A 23,836-nucleotide genomic window follows, 5' to 3' on the forward strand; every position below is an offset into this window, starting at 1 on the left:
CTTGGGCTTTTATTTTAGTTTAATATTTCTCAGTCCTATATATTGTGTCTTAAACTCTTAATCAATATAAAGGACAACAATCATTCAAGGCTGAAGTCAGTCAGGCACAATTTTGCTCTTAATATTTTACAATGAGTGATTGTTCACACGTTATAATATTTTGCGGCCATGACAGTCTTTATTTCCCTGTATTGATTCTGTGTTTATTCAGGTGATCTAATTGCGTAATGATCTGTACATGATAGCTTATTGGCAATGTCAAGCCACATTGATTGATGAGGACTCCGTCCATTTAATAATAAATTATCAAAATCTAGACTGTAAGTACAGTTAATATCAACATATACTGTAACAAGCATAATATATATATATATACAAACATATATACGAACACGCATGCAACCATAGCAAATGATGAGGTCAAATTATGGTGAATCTTTAGATGTAATGACAAGATTTATCGAAGAATACCACTGATCACGTGACTATTTTGATCGTTCATGATTGGATCAGCTCCCATGCAGCAGGTGTGACGGAAGAGGCTTTCATTTTTGGGTGGGGGTGGGGAGGGGGTGTACGAACTTTGAGGGACGACGGGACCTGTGAATTTGATTTCAGGTGGCAACCACAAAATTACCTCAAATCTCTGAGTCTCTAAGACATCACAACCTCACCTATAGTACACCAAAGGCTGCATTCTTATTTGGTTTTGCAGGCGACACCCGAACATAGAAATATGGTATGTCTTGCATCGAATTGTTCCCGAAGATTTATTCTTCCTCGGGGGCCCTTCAACCTTGGGGCTCCTAGAAACTTATATGTAGGCATTTATTTCATACGCCGACGCTGCCTATACACGACTAAATTGTTAAATGACACTTTATGTTTTAACAAATAAAAAAAAGAAAATTTCATTTACGAGAAGGAACACTATATATTAAAAAATGTAGAAATGGTACTTTATATTAACAAAAAGGGAAATTTCTTATGGAAAAGGAGCACTTTTCGATATTACACTTCTCATCAAACAAGTCATGAGTTAAAAGCGATCTTAAGCGTTATCTCGCCTCAGTCTCTCACCTTGAGACTGCTTCCAACTAAATAGCTATTACAACACGTCCTGGTGCTAATTAAAATATTACACATGCCTCCCTAAATCAATTAATCAAGTATACACATATAGATAAGATAAAAGCCAACACATTTTATCGATCAAGGATCGAGATAACGAGACACAGACACATTATAATGTAAAACCTATTCGATATATGTATACACGAAAGGGTTAAGAGTTCCCACGAACACAGCGGATTACACTGGATCAGACGTACTTCTAAGTGAGATAACTTTTGCCACCTAATTCCGTACACTTCAGTAGTGATATACGAATGAACTTCTTCATCTCGGGTCATAATCGTGAGCAGTGCTATCTATCGACATCCATGCTCCAAATGTAGGTGGACGGGAATTGTGGTTGTGTGTTGGGGGGGGGAGCCCCCCTTGTAAGGAGAATGAGACCAATTTTGGCTGAGGAAATCCCATATTGGCAGATTGGATTTTGTTTTGGCATGGTATATATCATGAGAAAATTGTTATGATTTATTTTCTTCACATTGAGGAAGGCAGTGGCTGAGAAGGTTACAGATGGTGTTTATGTGGGCTGGTGTAGGCCGTTGCTTGGCAGTTCCCGCCCCCACCCCATCCCACCCTACCATACGATAATATGCTATATTGATGAATATTCACATTAACTAATCAAGCTGTGTAAGAACAAACATGCATTGTCTAAATGATAAACACTTATTGAGTGTAAGTGCTTATAATGCATTTACTAAATTTGGTACATTTTGCTCTGATTTATGCAAATTCTACTATGCAATCAACCCAAAAATTGCATCAATTAGTATAACATATATAGGGTTATCCTGGTTTTATTGCACTATAGTCTCAACATATTGAACCTCAAATGATAACTCTATAGATTTCCTTACGATTGGGAAGAGGGAAAGCATATAAAGTATGCCTATACACATTATTAATATTTTTTTTTTAAATTGATGTTTTATTTTGGTGTGTACACTTCAAGTTCTTGTCTCCCAGGACTCGAAAGAGTATGATATGTCACCTTATCCATAGTTACATGCAACTCTTCATTTGCTTAATTTGAACTGAACAGTGATGTTAGACACCTCACCTTCGTTATAACACTACAGGCGGAAAATGCGGATCTGTTTAAATTTTTAATTCTCTTGAATTAAAATGTCACGAATCACCCGTACAACCTGTCACCCTCGTAAAGAGTGTCCGCAGCATGCATAATGTCAATCCATGTGCATCATGTTGTAACGATTTTCAATTTCCTCTATCGTGACTCGTGGTAGTGGGAATGCTGCGCATGCGCTCGTTGTGTCCTCTTATCGGCTGCATGTATATAGGGCCTTCAAGTTGAGTCAGTCGTGACGTAGTATTAGAGTGGCATTTTGATGTATATTTGTATAGCCATTCTATTCTTGAGGGCTTGAACAAGTCTAATCTAATAAACCAAGGATCTATTAAATATATTATTTTGTTCACTGAAGATCTTGTCCAAGAATGGTGAATACTCTTTACAGCTTGGTCGTTCTGACCTCTAACCTCAAAAGTATATCACCAAGTGACTGATCAGGAATCAATTCCTGCAATCAATTCAGGAGCAATCCTGGCTCGGCCCTTTTTATATAGAACAGGTGGAAAAAAAATTGTATGGTATATCTTGAGAATTAAAACAATTATCACAGCAGACATACATGGACAACGACCGAACACTTTTCTTTTACTAGTTTTGACAACAAGTAGTTCAAGACTGTAAAATATTTTTTGTATAACTTTTGTTTGGTTCTGTTGACTGCATCATACATGCTGTCATTTACATTTCTTTGCTCTCGCGAATTTGTTTACAAATTCGCATCAGCCAGTCTTTTCTGCATGTTGTTGCATTGCCTGATATATATTTTTTTCTATAGTTTGTCGTATATCAAACACTTGTTGTTGTCGAGGTTCCTCGGGAATCTCTAATGACAGACTTTGGTTCGAGTCCGAAGGTCTTAGGTGTATGGAGTCCCTTTGAGCTCTTCTATTAATGTGATGTTACTCCACTTAAGAGGAAAATAAGAACTCGAACCGAATTGTTTATTACTGGATAATATAGGTAATAAGCCCGATGAACCGAAAATCGTTCGTAAGGTGACTTGCTAAAATTGCCGTGAATACTTTGGAAATTGCAACAACAATAATACAGCGTTGTTTTTCGAGGGTCTGGCATTATTCCTTTCATGGTATTGATAGTTTTCTTAGATGTTGGTTTATTCACACGAACTGAGCAAAACAGTGTTTTCACTGATTTTTGTGTCATCTAGTGGCGTATATATAACCAGGGAGTTGTTTCCATAACAACTCCCTGATATAACCAGGGAGTTGTTTCCATAAAAACTCTCTGATATACCCAGGGAGTTGTTTCCATAACAAATCTCTGATATAACTAGGCCGGTACTGCAGTGCGACACTCCCGGGGCACAGGCTCCAGACAGGCCCGGTGTCAATGACCGACAAATATAGCCTCTAGTCGGCTGAAGACAAGTTTCATAATGTGAAAATTTGAGTAATTTCCTTACGTCTTTACATACGATTCAGTGCAGTCCTTTCAGTTCTCTTACGATACCTTCCATCATGGCAATTCAAACGAAAACTGTCTTCAACAGAGAAAGCACGAGAGTGCCATACCTGGGTGTTTAGAGGTGCCAAATAAAAAACTAATATCTTACACAAGCCCAAACCACGTATAGTTGGGTTTGGGTGAATGTAAAGTCTCCTTGGGGTACCCATTTCCGTTGATGTACCTGGCCACATCGTTCCTTGCTACGCCACTGGTGTCATCAGACTTTACTTATATATAGGTCGACTTGAATGGCTTCACTTCAGTCTCTGTAAACCCTTTCAACCATGATTCAACATCTGTTCCGCACTGATACACCGTACACATGCATACTGTTTATTGTGTGCATTAGATGTTAAATGATGCAATTACAGCCTACATACAACAAACCGTGTATTTGAATAACACAATACTAGGTTATATATAAATGAATTCAACCTGAACGAAAGTGTACGCCATGGTTTATAAAACATGGTCACCATGCAAACTGATGCTATTTGCAATATTTTTAATCAAGGCCCCGTTGCACATGGAGGGAGACTTTCTTCACGGTACAATGATAAAGCGCCAAGTCACCCCAAAATTCCTGATGCTCGGGGCACAGTACGAGCATGGGAGGTACGTGTTAGAGCGGGAGGTATATACTGCTTCTGTGGAAGTTTTTTATCAGTTTTAGAGTAGCTAGACAAATCAGGCAGTATAGCGACTTTAGAATATCTGTTTTTCTTTCTGCAAATTCCCTTTCAACGATTCGTTAGAAAAAGAACTTTGGACAGAAATTTAGTCTCAGATTGCTCGGCCGAGGGTGTGCAAAATGGCACAATAACCCAACAGCATAAAAAGCTTCTGAGTACTATACCCAGATATTAAAGGGAATACGCAAATGTTAGCTCACTACATCTACGTTTGGCAAGTTTATCTGTTTCGATTGAAGTGAATCGCAATGGTGACAGAAGTGGGGTAAGCTGGTGAAATTCGCCAAAAGTTCAACGAAAAGTCAACAAGTAAAGTCAGACTTAAGGTTAGGTATACTTTACGTAAGTTAGGTACGAGTAAAGTATCGTTAGAGATTTGCGTTCACGTAGACGCGTAGAAAAACTTTATATCCAATATTATAACAGAGTTACATCGTCTCAGCTGAACGGAGAGCGCTTTCTTTCAAATAATACTTTATCTGACGTTTTACTTCGTCACTATAGACATGTCTTTCCCGGCATATAGGGGTACCACTGAATATGCAGAGATTTCTTACCTTACCGAGCAGTAAAACGCAACATTTCGTCACCTTCCTCTGCATTATGTGCCAAAACATTAATTCTACGTTGCTTGAAAACCTCTGTGCAAAGCGATTTAACGTTAAGTAACACTAGTTCCGCCATGCAGGAATCACGATTCAACTTGAGTCTGTATATGCACTTTCCATCCAGTCATGATGTTGACCGAATTAATATTTTCTAAGCTATAATATCTGAGTGCAAAAAGCACATAAAAGTTATTGACAAAGAGATTAAGAATAAATGTCACTCACCTTATTAAAAAAAGAGCATTTGCTCAGAATAAAAAGAAACATCAAAAGTGATATTTGTTTATACCCAAGTTCTGACAATTCAGCACGCGCCAATTTACACTCGTTTTACTTAAACACATTCATCGTTGGTAGATAGTAAACGTTTTCCGATGTATGCGTAAGCCTATAATAAAAAGAAATGTGCATTGATTAAGCAACACATAATCATGCGTTTCAGAGAGCAAACACCATACTGCCTGAGATGAGTAGAAAAGCAGATTTTTCTGTGTCTAAATGGCAAAATGATATTCTCCCGGGCTAGCTATTAGCAATATTACTCAGTGTTATTGTAATAGTATCTTATCAAGTTATCTACATCGAAACTGCCAGCAGTTCGAATGGACGAGTCCATTTTGGCCTTACACAGCAGACAATAATAACAAGGTTTTTATATACTAAGCGTTCTGCCGCACGTAAACAAATTGAGGATATCAGAGACGGGAAGATCTGGTCTCGCTTCAGTACGCAAGTGGAAGCCTGGCCTGTAAGAGTGTAATTTGCCTGCATTTTAAGTGGTAACCGGTGAGCACTTCGCGAGATTTTTTTTTATTGTCGAGGCGGTAATGAAACAGAAAAGAAGCTAAGCTGTGTAAACGTTTGTAATGAAAGTTCGCAAGTATTATTATCTTTCGTGCGCATCTACCGTGGTTTATGGGAAATGACAAATAATTGATTTTCGTTTGGATGTATCATTTTATTTTTAAGTTTTATATCTTTCACAAGAGGATATTTCACTGTTGAAGCGAGGATTATATTGCAACGAAAATTTGTGTCAGGAGTAACCCAAGAGGGAAGATAGAAAACTGCCGTCACTATGTTTGGAGGGTCAATAACATTAAATTCTAGCAAATCTAAAAACTCACTGGATGATTCAACATATATTCTACCGGGGAAATGTCCCGCCGCTTTTGAGTACACGGCGGGTCTGGTGTGCAGGATACCGGACAGTGCGAAGGAAGAAGTAGAAAAAAGAAATGGACTTAAATTTGATCTAGAACTAGCAAGAAAGCAACACGAACGATACATCATTACTCTTAGAAAACTGAAAGTAAATCTTTTTGAGTTAGAAGCAGACGAGACGAAGCCATTGCTTTTATTTTTGGATCGAAAGGCAGTCGTACGAGATGGCATTGCATTTATACCTAGGCCGCCCGTAGCAGACGATCAGTGGGAAGAGGAGGTAGGGAAGGACTATCATGCATGACTTCAACATGTATGGTTTTATTAACACTAGGTTGTTAGGCTCCTAGATGACCGAAGCGCACGTATAACATGTATAACTAAGCTCTACTTTTCTCTAACTAATTACTAATCAGTCTGTTGGAAAATGTTAAAAAGGGTAGCTTAGCCTGTCCACGTATTTAGCTCGAAAGTAGCATGATAATTCAAGCAAATGTCTAAAGATAAGCTTATTGCCAAGTGCTCATTTATTCCTACAATAATGTTGTTATCAAGATTAAGGTAGTTTTCGATAACATAAATGTCACTTAAAACGAATGTATGGTTTTACACGGATTGGTTACCGTACAGCTAAACTCTATTCTCAACTTTTCGCCAATTGAACTGAGTAAAACAGCTCTGTGAATAACATCCATGCAACTAAAATTATAGGCTCATCTAGTACAGTTGTATCTAGTGTCGACATCCCTGCCTGTTCTAGCTTTATGCAGAAAGTGTGCTTTTAGACACTTTTTAGAGGGTCCCCAGTCTCTTGCAATATGATGCCAAGGGCGGCGGAACCGGGGGGGCACAGGGGGCACGTGCCCCCCCACTTTTCCTCAGGTTAAAAATGTGCCCTTTTTCTACATAAAAATTGAGGTGTCTCAAGTTAGCAAGTGGCCAGGGAACCAGAATGAACACTCGGGAAGGGCCGTTTCCGGCCATCTGAGGGGTTTGTAAAACCAAAAATTTTCTTGTACGCTCCGCGCCAACCGATGGTGGCGCTCCGCTCAGATAGTCGTGCATACAACTTGCAATTCCTGGCTACGCCCCTGACTTTTAATGAATTTCTGTGGGTCAAACTCAAAGCTATTTCGAATGGAAAAAATGTGTTAAGATATTAACAAGAAATAAACTCTAATTCGGAAGATTCCTACATTAGCAACTAACATGATTTCATCTCATTTTGTCTCAAAAAGAAAACTTGTTCCTTGTTTCCCACTTTGCACATTGGATATTGCAGTGCCAGTATGCATATTTTCCTTGAGGGGGGGGGGCGTTGATGGAGTGATGTGTATACGCAAATAAGATAATACAATAAGAGTTATAAAGGGTACCGTACTAAATAAAAGGCTGCATCAGTCCAATCGAATTTCTGCAAAGTGCCCTTTGATGTCGGTGCCCCCCCAGATTAAAAGTGCTTCCGCCGCCCTTGTATGATGCACTACCATGTGCTTACTTGTAGCCACTAGTAAAGTCTATGGACTTTCCAACTACCAGTACCACATGTTAGCTTTGATTATAACATATTCTGAATGTGTTTCTCATGAGAGTAGGCCATGGGCCTCAAAATAATGAACAACTGATCCCTGATGCACCCCTTCCCTCCACCTTTTGGGTACACCACTGATTTCTATCATAATTTGGTCATCCAAATTACAACTATTCCCCATCCTCCCTCACTCTACCCTGTCAGCAACATGAAGAGAAAGTGAGCTGTAATTCAAAGGGCCATTCTCAATCCCACATTCTTATACTTGGCATGATGTAAAACAACCACCTAGATCGAACCTCTAATCATTTATGAAGTCCTGTGTCTTTGTAGCTGACTAAGTTTCATTTCTAAGTTACCATATTTAACCAGATTAATTACAATCACTATAGTGGAATGGATACAGATGCTATGAATATGCAGTTCTATTGAATATTGGCCCAAATTTGTTTCGGCTATCCCGACCAATTTCTCCGCAGACAGTGAGGGATGCTGTGTTCAATTCTGGACAAACTACATGTGATAGTGACAAAGAGCAAGATGCTTTGAGTTTCTGGTTGGTACTGAAAGCTGAAAGTGCCAATGTTTCAGATCTCTGTATTTTGGGTCAAAATATACTGATAACTGTGCCTTTTGAATGTACACTGCATTGTGCTGGAAAATGAACTGTTCAGTGTAAATTTTAACCAACAGATGAATAACATATCTAGAGTAGCTAAGATACCTATCTACTGTATCCATTCAGATTATACTAAACAATCTCTTCAATTAAAAACGTAAATGATTGTCTCGTTGTGGTTTGATTTAAAAATGTGTCATTCTTGACATTTATGTGAATATAATTTTGTGGGAAAAAAAATGTTTTCTTATCATAAACTAACATCATCTTTTATTAATAATACTTCATATAGTGTTTAATTTTTCAACCCATATACTTTTAATATTTGTTGAAGAAGCTCAACCATAAACAAAAATTTGTCCATGCAGACATTGAAAAACATTGAATTCTATCCTTGTGAAGACTGATCGATTTCCTTGTTCCTCGATCCCCTCCCCTCCCCAAAAAGTGTGTCCTTTGATAAACTTATACCAGTCTTACAGTTTAAATATGCATCGTCTTTGTAACATATTCTGAAATGTGTTACCTGACCATACTGTAGTTGGCAAGTTTCAGTAGTTAACATAATCAAAAATGTCTACATTCAAGTCATATCAGAACATGCATCCTGCACACTTTGCAGTCTTCGAAATATTGGATGAAATATATGCGAACACTCAAGCGGTAGCATTAAAATGTCCACGCAAATGTCATGAAATTTTCATCACAATTATGAAATATAATACCTACTCGGAGATTCAATGCAGCATAAAAAAAGCTGTAAAGTAACCCCGTCTGATTGCTTACCACCATAAATTTCGGGCAGACTTGGATTATATCTTGGCAGCGATATATATATATACTGCTGTGATAGATTTAGCGTTCTAATTGTGCCTTATTTGTCCCATGTTATGAATTCTCCTGTGTTTATGAGACTTCTACTACTGTGACCACTTAGTACATGGCGGTATGGGATATTTTGCCGTTTGCAGCTTGTGAAAACACTGAATCATGTGTATGAATGAGGTACAGTATATGTAGTATGTGCTCAATTGCTTAAATAGTTAAATGGTATGGAATTTCCTATGAAGTAGAAGGGGAAGTTTGGGTGGTGAAAGGGGGAGGGGGAGAAAGATAGCATAAAACACTTGTCACCTAACTTGAAACTTTACCCGATAATTGTTGTGTCTAGTGCAAGCAATTTGCCTCTTTCCCTCTAAAAAATTCTTGTTCATTGTCTCCCTCTTCAATCTCCCCTGTCCCCTCCCCCCCACCTATCCCATAACCCTTCCCTTCAAAGATGCTACCTATTGGAGTAATATATATGCATACTAGTTTTTTTTTATCTGAAGTGTCTCAATCATTTACAAGAACTTGTGTATAGAATAATGTTACAAAAGTTTATCAAACTGTTTCTGTTCTTCTAGCTTCCTGATTAGGTCAGGAAGGTGTGTAAGGAAGCATTTATGCATAAATCTATATTAAATTAAAATAGATAACTACTGCTGTAAAGAAATGATAAATGGGAAGAGTAGGTGGGCAGGTAGGTGAACTTCACGTAAGTCAGAAGTTCATTTGATAAACGGTAAATCCACTTCACAATCTTTGGCTGCTTGAGGCATCTATTCTAGGAGAAACAAAAACTCCATGTGCCTAATTTATTTTAGCTACCTTAAAGCAGTGTTTTGTGTTGATATTGGTAACAAAAATTTATATGTTTTTTTAATAAGTAAATTAATTTTCTTACCTTATCATTTGAAACATTTATTTTCATCGCTCATAATTAGATGTTTTCTCTCTAGCTCATATATGCCTTTTGACTCTTTGCAGTCTTTGTGTTGTTTCTCTATTCAGATTGGCCTGTATAATGAAATCTCAGCTCGACATTTTTTAATATTGATGTAATCATGCATACATTCATATCATGATATATATGCCTAACTGTAAGTGCTCATATTACACTGCTTCCTCTCCAGAACAGAATCAAAAGTGTTGATTAAATTAAAACCGCATGGCTTATATAAATATATCCTATCCGTAACAGAAACGCTTTTACACAGCTTGCCCTCAGTTGGGTGTTATCGTCTAAAGTGAAAATGTAGAATTATTATTATTATTCTTTTCCGTGGCTGCGAAGGTTCCGCTCGTCAGAGGCTGTTGCAATACCAAGCGGGGAATATTGGTTTTTCTGTTTCAAGGTGGTCTTAGTATCAAACATCCACCAGTTTGTCAATAAAATCTATGTTTCTGGGCCCGCGCTGTCTGGCAACGCGTACTGTAAAATTATAACATTTTGCAAAAATATCACCCACTATACTGCCTGCAGTACTCAACTGAATAATTAAATGCCATCATTGCTGACAGTTCTTCAATCGTCATTTTTAATTCAATTTTTTCTCAGAAATCTTCCACCCCCATGTTATTTGCATAAATATTGATCAGTTTAGATTTAAAAGTAACAACTGTGAACGGAAGTATTCAGACCTGTGTTATGTTAAGCATAGAATGCAAAGTATATAAACCACTCTGCTGAGTATGGATCAAAAGCAAAATTGATTCATTTTATAAAATTATAATTATGATGTGTTCTGGTTGAGTTTAAAGAATCTAATGTCTCTTGAAATTCAAATCAACATCTGTGCAAACTTTTTTTAATATATGTTTACCATGTATGTATAAATCTGGTATGTTAAAATATCTACAGTATTACAGTTATAATGTTTGATCACAATGAAACATCAACACATCTTCTAGATCTGCAAAACTTTCAAATGAAGCAGAACAACTGATTAGCTGGGTCTAAATAAACAGATTGCAAGTGAGGTAAACCTTTATTTTTGTCAATGCCTATTATTTTTGTGAGGTGAAAAATAATACAGTTATGATAATGGTGGCCTACATTGCACAAGATACATGAGGGACTCTTTATTATTGTAGAGCTAGGAGTTAGAAAAGAATGCACGCAGCTACTGTACTTTAGAAAGGTGACTGGATTTTACAACCTTTAATTTGCCTACTTTATGATGCTCATCAAACCATAAATAAAACAGCATATTAATAACAATATCAGCATTTACTGTATAGTGTACCATTATCTGGAAAACATATGTTCCAATGCCCAAGATATACAAAGAAATTCAAAGGATAAAATGAAATTCAGCATGATAGTACAGATATCAACTTATTGTGAGACAAACTTTAAACAACTCAATGCAATCTTACAGTACATCTCTGATGATGGATTGAGTGACAATTTGTTCCAAAAATTTGGAGCCACGTGCAACAGCGAAAAAACGATTATCATAAAATTGAAGGAGGATCTTGGAACAACGATGTGAAATTAAGGTTTTTTTTGGACAACCTTATTGAGTTATGAGATGGATTATGCAGTTGAATATTAAAGTTCTAGTCAATATAGTCATGGTGCCATACTATTGAGTGCCTCGATCCTAAGTTAAGAGGATAAATTTTAGAACATATTCTCTCAGGAACTTGCAACCAGTGCATATTTCCAAGAATTGGGGGGTGATGATCAAACTTCCTAGCTAATACTGGTAAAAATAATTTCTATTAGAGTTACACCTAAATAGAGTTACAAAGGATCGCTTTAGTGGGAAGAACATGAAACAAAAATTGTTGGAGAGTTGTAGTAAAAGATATTTAAAATAATGTTTAAATATGTTATGATGGCCTTCACCATAGAGGCTAAATTAACTTAAGGCTATCCTGAGAATAAACAGTCCTTTTCTTCATGCAAATACTCCCTGAGCGGTGCAACTTTTGAGCGGTCAAAATATCTTGTAAAGCATACTTTAACGGCAACAGTTTACCATAAATTGCACCTGTTGGCAATGAGTTTACAAGATCTGGTAAAACATGTCACTTTTTGTACATTATTTTCTAAATTTTGTTGCATATGAGCCTTCCATAATTGTATCAATTGGAAACTAAAGTAATTCTTAATCACTCAGATTTGTGAGTTGACTTGAGATGTCGAATGTTGTGCCAATTAATGTACAAACTACATTCGGTCTAAAGAGAAATGTTAAATTTCCCCTTTCCTATAGTTTACTAGCTATATGATCTACACTGATGATATGTCTAGAGGAGTAAAGAGTAAGCATTTTGCTGATTGTAAAACCAGGCTACAGTAACAGTATAGTGCATACCATATGTTCTGTTCCGTCAAGGTTATTGTTTTAGTGAAATTAATTTGATAGAACAGGAATTAAAGTCTGCTACAGTACCTATTGACACAGTTTCAAAAGTAGGGTCAGTTTTACTATCTTGCAATGCATTGATTGTATTTAGTCTATATGTACATGTATATGTATGTATACATTTCGGTATATCACTGTATTTATATTCAAGAAAAAGTGAACAAAATGTTCAATTTTAATTTTACATGTAAAAATTAAGTTTCTTAATACAAGATTATAAAGTAGATTCATGGTGGTCTTTCTTTACATAGAAATGTTAGCTTTCCGTGAAAGGTTCTGGAGTAATTGACTTTATCATAATACACATGCAGACCTACTATGTTAATATAACTATAACTATAGTTACATACAATGTGCAGTGAACCTACTTTGCATGAAAGATTTCACCCTACAGTGTGAATGCAATTGCAAACCGAGCTGTGACTTGGTGATTCATCAAATAATATCTTGCACATTTAAGCAGGATACCAGACCTCAAGCAAGGGAGTCAGGCTGAGGTTTTCGACAATCTGCTGGTGTGATAAAATAAATACAAATTTTCTTATTCTCTCAATTTTATGCCTGATGCTTGAGCAGGAGGAAATAGATTAAAATGCGCTTTGGGCAGGAGATCAAATATTTGTTGGTCGTGAGTAGACTTCTCTACTTGGCGCTACATTTTGCGCTGGGTCGTAACTTTGTATCTTTCCGAGCAAGCCACGTGAAGTATTTACACATCGTTGGACAACCCTCAGTCAAACTGGGAGATAATGTGGTCACATTCGTTTGGCCGCCGCAAACTTCTATCTAGGGAGTTATTAAACGTTTCATCCAATAATGAGTCCGATTGGATTGTAATTCTTCGTTACTTCCGTGCTGTCAAACCGTTGATGTTGAACGTATCCCTTAAATTTCATTTTACCTTCATGCATTTCTGGTAGACAGAAGTAACAGATTACGTTTCCAAATACCAAACGATTGTTCCAGGGCTTAATTTGCAATTTATACTATACCATCTGATTGTAGCAAATTTAATGCAAAATGCAGCACACTAAACGAACACTTTTGGTGATTAGTTCATAGCTGGCTCAATGAAAAGTTTGGCATGGCTTATCTGAAGGAAATTTACGTCTCTATCTCTTGATTTAATTCAGACAAGTTTGTTGTTGTGAAAGTTGCTGATCAGGTTATTTTGATCCCAATCACCAGAGCCTTGTTTTGGGTAGTTAGCTTTAAACAGGTGCACACATACTGCTATGTGGGCCAGCTTTCACACACTAGATCAGGCAGGCTTTAAAGCAGGGAGTTGTTATGGAACTCCCTGGTTAAAGCCAGCCCTATGAGTTCCACACTGTTATCTGAGCTCCACATCATCTAAGTCTGTAGTGTAAACACAAACTATAGTTAATTAGGCAAACTAGTACAATCTCAGAGTTGAGAATTCCCTGGCAGATATGCCTGGAGCTTAATTAGGTTATACACCCCAATGAAGCTGAACCTGGATAAAACTAAACTGTTATTTTATGTATAAAAACCTACCAATATAAACAGTATGCTCTATACTGTATTAGTCATGTAATATGTTTGGTTCTAATGAACTTTTACCATCAGAACCTCTACTTATGGCCAGAACTAAGTTTGACAAGTCTGTGACAGATTTGCTTCAACACTGTGATACTTTGGGACTTTGATAAATATATAAATTCAGTGTTCTAAAACAGTTGCTTCAAAATTGAACTGTGTATGTCCATCGAAGAGGATCACAAATTTTGCTGATATAGTATGTGATTCTGTAATGTTACCATATATCTTTGCAACCATATTGGCTTCCAGATAAGGTGTTCTTTATATCGTTCAGTGAATAATTTAGTGTTCACATTCAGCCTAGCAGCTTTCAGGTTGATTTATTCATTTCTTGCATATAATACTGAAAATTGTATGCTTCAGTGTACAAAAGACTATACTGTATCATTACATCTGTGTAGCAAATAGCTCATGTTGCATGTTGCTATATGAATTAGTGACAGAAATGATACCGGATAAATAATTCCATGTCATTGTTACATTTAAGTGTTCATTATTTTAGTCTGTCCAAAACAGGGTTGGGGGGGGGGGTGGGATGAGGAGGTCTTGAAGAGGTGAACTCAAAATTGGTACTGAATAATGCACTAAAATCACTAAACACACATTCAATCAACTCACATATTTAATCAATGTCATGTTTTTTCTTCTGCAAAAGCACCAGCAAGCAGATTGCCATATTAATTAACCAAGTATATGAATCTCATTGTTCCATTTATTAAACAACAGTAGAAAGTATTTATGTTGTGTGCCCATATGAGACCTTCTATACCAGCACTTCTTTAGATGCTATGTCAACTCGTTAGCAAGTGTCGTCCAAAATTTTACTAGTTGATACCAGCCAGTAGCACGTTATCATACAATGCAGGTATTTGCGGTGTGGTTCTACCATCAGTTAACGAGTACAATAATTGAATTGAATTGAATTTATTGTCCATGATCGGAAATTTGGCTTACACAGGTCGTAAACGGGAAAAAAAAGCAATAGTATAAATATCAATAGACTGTGATACACATACAGTAATACAAACATATACAGCAAGTCCTACAAATAAGAACTTATCTTCTCACAATGCATCCGTGGTCACTAACTATTCTGAGAGGATGTGATGTCTTCAATTTATTTCATGTCTTATTTCAATTCCCTATGATACTGTGCAAATTTCTACTCAGAAAGGTAATTACTGTTGTGAAAACTTTGACACACCCTACAATGCTAATTTTCCCCCTTTTTTTTGAGAAAAGTAAATTAAATGATTAATGATTCCACAAAAAAAAATCTTCGTTACTTCAAATTTTTCAACAACTAAAAGAAATTCATTATGATTGATCTGGGTTTGTAAAATTTGGAAATCTGTCAAATTAATTTCTACCCTAAAGCTGCTATGACGAGACCTGAAAGATCATGCAAGGTATAAGCCAGTGGCCAAACAATATGTGACACATTATAAGATAAAGAACCATTCCAAGCTCTATTTACAACCCTCTATTACCACAATTTGTACCCAAGCACAATAAAGATAGTGCTGTATGTCCCAACTCTTAGGTTTTTAAAATACACACACAGCTTGCTACCGTCGGTAATTAGACACTAGTGTACAGTCAATACATACAGCTACGGTCAATACCCACAACACAGTGTACATAGCAGCGATGGACATCTCAGGTCTAGATAAAAGATAACTAGGTATCACGTTTCATTACTGTCTGCATTTTGTAGCGACAAGAAGAAAACTTCACTTGCAAGCAATGGAAAGTTAACTTTTACAGAGTGCGGCACGCGGTTTGGGGGGAGTCTTCAATGCCTTTAATGTGAGGCCATGTGACTTCAACGATGGATCGATCAGATTCCGATAGAGTAATGAGATAGATAATTGAAATAAAAAGGTCTTGAATCGATATGCACTAAGCAAGGCAAGGCGGAATTTCTGTAAATGAATGTGTTAAACTTTGCAATTACCTTCAATGGAGGACATACTGTATGCTGTCATGAAATTGATAGAAAAAACCAAACTGATGTTTCTTTGTTTCACTATAATCAATTTAAACCGTTTTAATTACTTAGTATGGAAAAAAGTTGCACTGATAAAAGGATGGTTACAATTTGATAAAGTTAAACCAGCATGAAACTGCACAGTGTTCATCAGTGCAACGTACATGTACTTGTACAATACAGCACACAATTATTGGAACATGCAAATTAAATTGGTAAACAAACAGTTATGTAATAGTCAGAGTATAGTCAATTACTTTCTAGTTGTGGTAATTAATGACTCTTTATCATTTTGCCTAGTAATCCTCCCTCCTACCTCTCCTCCCCCCCCCCCCCCCCTTCCAGGCCATCTTCCTCCTCTTGTGAATTGGCTAAATAAAGATATAATAATCTGTCTTCTATGGCACCAAGATCCATACAGCTACAGGTCTGTAGGAAAGTACAGCTTCAAAATATTGTTAGAAATGGAATTTTTACCCAAAAAAATTGGAGATTTGTTCAAGCTAAACCAACTATTTTAAACCATGGATGATGATTTCGATAATGTTGATCACAGTTCACTGGATATATAATTTTGGCCTATATCTCTAAAGTACCAGGTGCATGAGAAATCGCTGCTGCTATAGAGAGAGAGATTGCTTAATCGTTGAGCGGAATTATCTAGTGATATCCCTCCTCATCATCCTACTACATCCCATTCTCAGCTCCAACAGCCATTTGGTTGAGTGATCTCCCAGCAAAAAGCCTGTGTTATTGAATTTTGCAAGGCTTTGTGTTTGCGAGGGCTATGTGTATGTGGCAATTAATTAGCAGATATGGTATCCATGGTGAAATTGAAGGCTGATCATGCCATACTATATATGAGCCTGCATTTTGTCTTGCAGCGGTGAAAATGTCAAACTTCTTTAATTTTAAGGAAGATCCGTGGAAGGGAATTATAATCTCTGAGAATATTTTACTCTCTCAAGCAGTGTTTTGGGGCTGTTTGCATTCAGTTAGATCTGACAAGGTTAACATGGAACCACAAGGCCGATATTAAAGGAAAATGTCAATGCACTGTGCGTATTAAACGTTTTCGATCGCATGCTGTAACAGTGCATATGCCATGTGCTATTGATGAAAGGGGGTTAAGTGAAGCATGTACACTGAAACATAGCCGAAGATATATATTATGCATGATAGAACATGCAGTATTTTGTGGAAGTATTCAATTTGTAACGCAGACTGCAGATGGTTTGTTTACTTTACATTTTATTATTTGTTTATGTTTTGTTGAAAGATATAAAATACTTTTGGAGCAATTTAAATGATCATATTTGAGGGGAAAAAAAGGAAAGAAAGAAGAATAAATTGGGCGATATATAGTTATATGTATATATATACATTAACTCCTATCTGTATTAAATTATAAGTTTTACCTAAAATTGGAAAGAAAAAGTTTCAGAAGTGCAGCTTCAATTGCCTAGTAGCCTAACCTTTGTAGCATGTTGCTTTGAGCATATAACAACATTTGTTTTGTTGAAATTGAACAAAAATAGTTTCTGACACTATTTGTAAACTTGGACACACAAATGTGAAAAAATGGTTGCTTGAATTACTGTAAGTGCATGGTTCTTGTCAAACTTTAATCGCTAGTGTGTACTGCAGGCAAGTAATTCAAACAACATCATGTGACTTATTCTGTCATCATTTCTTGCATTTCAGTCATGGTCCAAAGCAACCCTTCATTTTTTCTTTCTACTAGAAAACCTCTTTCCCGTTACTATAACAAAGTTAAAATAAAATTTGGCTTTGAAATTAAAAATAAAATTCTTACTAAAACATTTGTTTCTATAATTTCTATTCTCTGCATGATCTGCTTTAAAATAGTTTAATAAAATAATTTTTATAATTATGCTTTCAGAAAGACCTCATTTAAAAAAAAAAATGCCAATGTTCCTACCCCAACCAACCAGCCACCCCTCCCCCCCCCCTGAAGTAGAAAAAACAAAGAAGAACCAGTTCTAGAAATGAGGACATCAAACAGTAGGTCATAGTGAGAAGCTATGTTCATGTGGTCTGTCATTCATCCTTAGTCTAACTGAGTGCCATTACATATTGTGCACACGCACTGGTTACTTGCCCTAGCTTTTTCTTGTATATATATGGCAAGAGATGTTTGTCTGACCATTCATCTCATGTCTCTATGGTAACAGAGTAATTCCTCCAAATGATATATCCACAATCTCGTCCAGCATCTTGTTTGTTTGATTTGTTACAGAGATACTTCATAATTGAGAGTGTGGACACATTGATTTAGTTATCTGGCATTAATAATGCAGTGGAGAGGATGACATGTCTAATGAAATAGACAGTAGATATACATTTTATAAAGTGCTTGTTGTTTAAGGCTACATTTCTTAATTTATTTCAAAATGTTCAAGTTATGCATGATATTAAGATCATTACCTTAAATTATAATTTAGCAACTTTTCAGTACTAATTGCCAATTGGAGGCATTTTGATGAAGTCACATTACTGACTACATTGAGTCAACTTCCAGATTTTTATAAACTTCACAGTTCAAACCTTGCAACCGATCAATGGTAAAGAGAACATTTCCATTCAACTGCGATAACAGCTGCAGCCCCTGGACAACGTTCATTCCCCCCCCCCCCCCCAAAAAAAATGAAGCAGTGATAATAACAAAATAAAAGTGACCTTCACATGTATTGAGATTTCATTCAAATTCACTTCAAAGTTGTGAAATCATTGATGCAAACAACGCTACACTCTACTATATATAGTCGTGGCCATACTGGCTGTAGCATATTCTAGATTCTGCACAGCGTGTGCGATATTAATTAATGTTCTAAACTATAGTCTGACGTTTCGGCTGGTCCCATCATCTCTCTCTGTCTCTCATTCTCCTTCGATGAAATTTCGCTTGTGATGAAAATGACAGCTACGTTACTTACGGATGGTTTCAAACAATGAGTAAATGGAATGTAAAAGATATTTGAGTTTGTAAGTAATTTTCAGTATACTTAGTATAAATGTAAGAAATAATTTGAAAGTCTGTGAATTCATTCCTATCAGCTCGAATATAAACTCGGGTATTCCTATAGTACTCGAGATCTTACTTGAAAGGGTGCGTGGTAGGCTTTTAATTTCAAATTCAAGAATATATCTGGACCTTATGGTTGCTAATGGATGATGAGTAGAGAATTGGATGGTAGATGGGGGTAGGGGGGGGGGGGTAGTGGGAGGGGGTAGTGGTGGGAGGAGAGGATGTGGTAAGAGATATGTAGAACTAGGTAAAAGTATCTTTAGATTCTCAAGCATGCAGGTTTACTAGTAAATCACATACTAACCTGCACTTACTTATCAAATCTATATCAAAAATATTATTGCATGAAAGTTGGTTTTCCATTGATAGAAATGTGGGTTATTAAAGATCTACTACATTATAAAGGGACCAACAGTTACCTAGCTGTTACACGTTTCCTGTGGAGGGCCATGGCATCGTAATATAAGCAGGACCGCAGTTTACTTAAATGACATCTGTGAATGATTGGGTTGCTGCTACATAGTGACTCAGGGACCCATAGTCACATGGGGCTATGTGTAGGGCCAGCAGCTGCTCCATCTGAATTTCATCTTCTACTGTAATATCTGTCATTTTGGTGGGAAGCTGAATTGTTGCTGGGATGGTCTTGCAGATATCCTGCCAAGCTTTCTTCATGCAGTGCTCTATTGCAACCTCTTCCATCGCTTTGAGAGCATTCCATTCAGAACTACACTTTTTGAGCTGTTATGTTGGAACATTGGAGCTCTTACATGTATGTGAGTGGTTTTACAATATATTGTCTGGCTGACTAACAGGTGATTGTTACAATCTTAGGATAAAGGAGCAGAGTTCTTTTCCAAAGTAGTTGTGCTATGGGGCATGCAAGAGGAAGGAATGGAGAGAGAAAGACGGGCATACCAGCGAAATTTTAGTCTTCAAGTGCGGCCATTTATTCCCTTTGAGAGTAATAGCTTGTGCTCTTTGTTATAAATCTTCCCTGTGCTCCCAGCACCATGAAAAGACCAGCCTAGCTAAATCTCAGTACCTCTGCTTAAATTTTGTTGGGAAAACCACTAAACGTTAGCTGCATTATAATCATCCGTTATATACCTCTGCCACACTGTCACACGTTCAAAGGCTCTTATAGCATTGAAGTGATCTGTTTAGTATGGAGATAACTTGCTTTTGCTTATTGAGAACAGTGTCAACTTCATAGCAATGGTGCCTGTAAGTCTGAGCATCAAACTTTCAATTTATAATGTATCATGCATTAGCAATTCGTGTACGCTTGTATTATTATTGCAATGCATGTACAGTAGCTGGCTGACACCAGCTCAGTTCAAATCAGTGTCAGTATTTACCAAACGTCAAAGTCTTACTCCGACAAGCAAGAAAAGATTGACACAGGTGCATGGTTACTTAGAGCTGCCATTGCAGTCGTAAATCTTCTTGTTTTGTTCCACAATTAAGATATATATTTTTCTTAGAGTTAGTTTTTCACAATGTCAAGTGGCATGGAACTATAGTTGCTTACTATATAGTCAACCTTAAATGAAAAAGCCTTTGTAGCCAGGTTTGTTTTTTCTGGGCAAACATATATATTGTAGCATGTGCAGGAACATTGTTGGCCGGAAGAAAGTATAAAGCTTCTGCGGTATTGAGTATGTTTTGGGCTGAATACTTAATTTAATAATTTGGCTAATTCTATTTTAGGTTTTACTTGTATTTAAGTTAATTTCATGAAGAGAGAGTTGACATCTATCTCTTAGTAATTAAAAAATTATAAAATATAGCTTTAAGAGAATTTGGCCTTTGAATAATATTTTTCACATTCTGATTAAATTCAACTTGATGAAAAAATAGGCACATAAGAATTTTTGTAGTTATTTAAACTCAATGAATATTGCTCCAAGTTAAGTTTGCTATAAAACATTTGTTTAAGATAACCTTCATTTAGTATTGCTCCAATATATTACCTGGGTGATTCTTGGTATTTCTGCAAAGTTTTGAATAACTAAAGTTGAACACATTTAGTCAAAAATTGGCGTTTATTGACTATAATTATTGCCCCAAGGAAACTCTTTTCTATCAGTCCAAGGAGCGTATCCCCAATTTGTTAATATTGTCTTTGTGGGTATTGAATATTGCTCGTTCGAGAAGGACAAAGCTATATGTTTTTGTTTTGTTTATAAGGTAAAAGCTGGTAGGTATATTTTTTACAATAGAATCCTGTAAGTTACATGAAATGTGAAATGCTATTACTGCGAGGGTGACATCATTTCAGTAAGCTCAATCTAATAATTATATATTTACCCTATAGAGACTTGTCCTGAACCTTATATTACAAGTTCATCATAACTCATGGGATATATATACCCTGGTCTCTGCCTCTCGTTGCAATGTTTGCCTCTGCATGTTCAAGATTCCCTTCATCAGCATGGTTGAAATGTAAGCCTTTCAACCTTCAGTAATCCCTAGTTTTGAGTCTCCTCGGGTTGAGGCACCCCACAATGTCATTTCATTCTTCCTGTTTATTCTACATCACCAATTTCTTTGGAGTCTCTTTCATTTTTTTTTTTTCCATTTCTACTCTAATGCCATGTCGGAAGAGCTTAATCGTTGTGTCTGAGAATAATATAATTGAAAGATCTGTATCCGGAAACTTCCATGTATATCTAGATCTAGCCCCCCCCCCCCCCCCCCACCAAAAAGGAGTCACAAACGGGCAATCTATCAGGCGAACATACACATACACTTGTCGAGTCTCAGATGTGTGTAGATCGACTGGATTAGAAACCTGACTAATTACTGTTTTTATAAACATTTAATATCCCACTGTGCTGGAAATGTGAATGAACCAGGAAACTGCTTCCGTATTAGATGTTGTCGCGTGGATCGGGGGGGGGGGAGTTTGGAGGGGGGCAGGGTTAATTGCCAAGGAAATAGCATCCAGAAAGTAGGTCGTTTAATTTTGAGAAGCCTCATTGCTTAACTACCATAAAAGTGGAAGCGATATATCTCTCGCAGCATTCCATGCAGGGGCCTCTATTGGTTGATCAATACTGCTGTTGCCTACTATTATAAGCTGTACCTCTTTACATGTTAAGTTAATGTAGACCCTGCAGAATATATGTGTAAATGTGTCTAATTTATGTAGATGAGAGTTACCCAAGTACAGCATCTGTATAAATTAGGAAACGTAATGTACCCTATTAAATTTAAAGAAAAACAATTACATCAACCTTTTTTCTGTAAAGAGAGCTAAAGAAAGGACCATAGAGTCACTTACCCTTTCCCTGGTATCAATATATCAATTTAGGCAACGATTGAGTTCTTTTAAATTGTTTTACCAAACGAACCACTTAATCATGGAAATCGTCCGAGGTAATGGTTCAATACACAATTAATAAACACATGTGAGGATTATGTATTTTGTTTTTGTATACCGTAACCTTACAAAGACCTTTTTCTTTTATTACACGAAAAGCTGGTAGGTTGGGGGGAGGTGGCTGTTGACAAAAGAGAGTTGGACAGGGGAATAGGATGGGATTTAGGAAAGTAGGAGAAGAGATATATAGGGGAAAAGGGAAAAGTTGGAGAGGGAAAGGATGGGGAGAAGATATTTTCAAGGGAGTGATTAGTACAGATGGATTCTTGTATGGTATAGGTATGAATCTGTTGTTTGAATCTCAGCTGTCCCTCATTAATTATTAGTCATTGTACAGAGTCCACAATGTAATAATTGCTAAAATGGGAACGAACCTTAAAAATGGCTTAGATATTATTCAGTATTTATTCTGGTCATGTAATTGGGTGCATGGCTGCAGTCTGATGGCACGTGCCTCTAGTGCTCAAAGCAAGTTCTATAGCAGCTATAAGAATCAAAAATTGGCCTGTTTGCCTCCAGACAGTAAAATTCAAACTTCCCAGCTATAATATCATTATGAGAATCCCTTTATGCAGCCACTGTTGAATCTGCTATGACAATCCCCTAAACATGGAATTAGATTTCACTGTTATTAATTAGTTTAATACCAGATAAAGACCATTGCTATAGTTTCACCCAAATTTACTTCGCTTACTACCTTACCTGTCTCCTCATAACCTCAGCACTGTTGCACTATACTGTGCCTAGAGTGAAATTGTATCATTTTATGACACAATGCACGCCCTCTAAGACCACCCACTTTCCAGTTGCTATTAACATCTTCATTCTACCACCAAAATTGTCTAGAAGTGAAATTTGTCGCAGATTGTCTTCATTATCTATCGGATGATCTGCATTTTTGGTAACCTTCCATCTGGACTATGTTTGGATTATCATCAACTGGTCTACTGTACAGAACAGATTGATAAATATCCTTTTCAATTTGTTTTTTTATTTTTTTTGTGGTGGGTTTTTAGTTCCCTGTTTTAACTGTGCCATGAGATTGAACCCGTGTTGTGAGGAGACCGACTTGCGTACACGTGTGTGTTGGCATGCGTAGGTGTGTATTACCGGGTTGGAGCTGCTGCACAGAGTGTAGCTCCTTCAGGAGACAAGTATGCTTGTCACTCGTATTATTATTATTATTATTATTCAGACCTTATAAGTCTTGAGATGACTGGCACACTACTATCAATGAACATAAGGCTCTCTTGTGAGTCAGACACAATTAACTGGGCAAGTAACCGGATGAAGTCGGATCTGTATCATGAAACAAAGTCACACACTGTGCCGATAGCCT

General features: G+C 36.8%; 1 protein-coding gene across 2 annotated transcripts in view; it reads left to right on the top strand.

The window, feature by feature from the left end:
- Window positions 1-23,836, top strand: part of LOC139963519 (N(G),N(G)-dimethylarginine dimethylaminohydrolase 1-like) — an 89,172-nt gene that overhangs the window by 14,186 nt on the left and 51,150 nt on the right. The window contains exon 1 of one of the 2 annotated variants that reach the window (XM_071964355.1): window positions 5,509-6,438. The exons of the other annotated variant lie outside the window; for it this stretch is intronic. Within the exon in view, the coding sequence (XP_071820456.1) occupies window positions 6,073-6,438 (366 nt within the window). The 5' untranslated portion in view covers window positions 5,509-6,072. Of the gene's footprint in view, window positions 1-5,508; window positions 6,439-23,836 lie in introns of those variants that run through there. 2 annotated transcript variants of the gene reach the window in all.

This window comes from Apostichopus japonicus, chromosome 22, assembly GCF_037975245.1.
Source record: "Apostichopus japonicus isolate 1M-3 chromosome 22, ASM3797524v1, whole genome shotgun sequence".
Classification (NCBI taxonomy): domain Eukaryota; kingdom Metazoa; phylum Echinodermata; class Holothuroidea; order Aspidochirotida; family Stichopodidae; genus Apostichopus; species Apostichopus japonicus.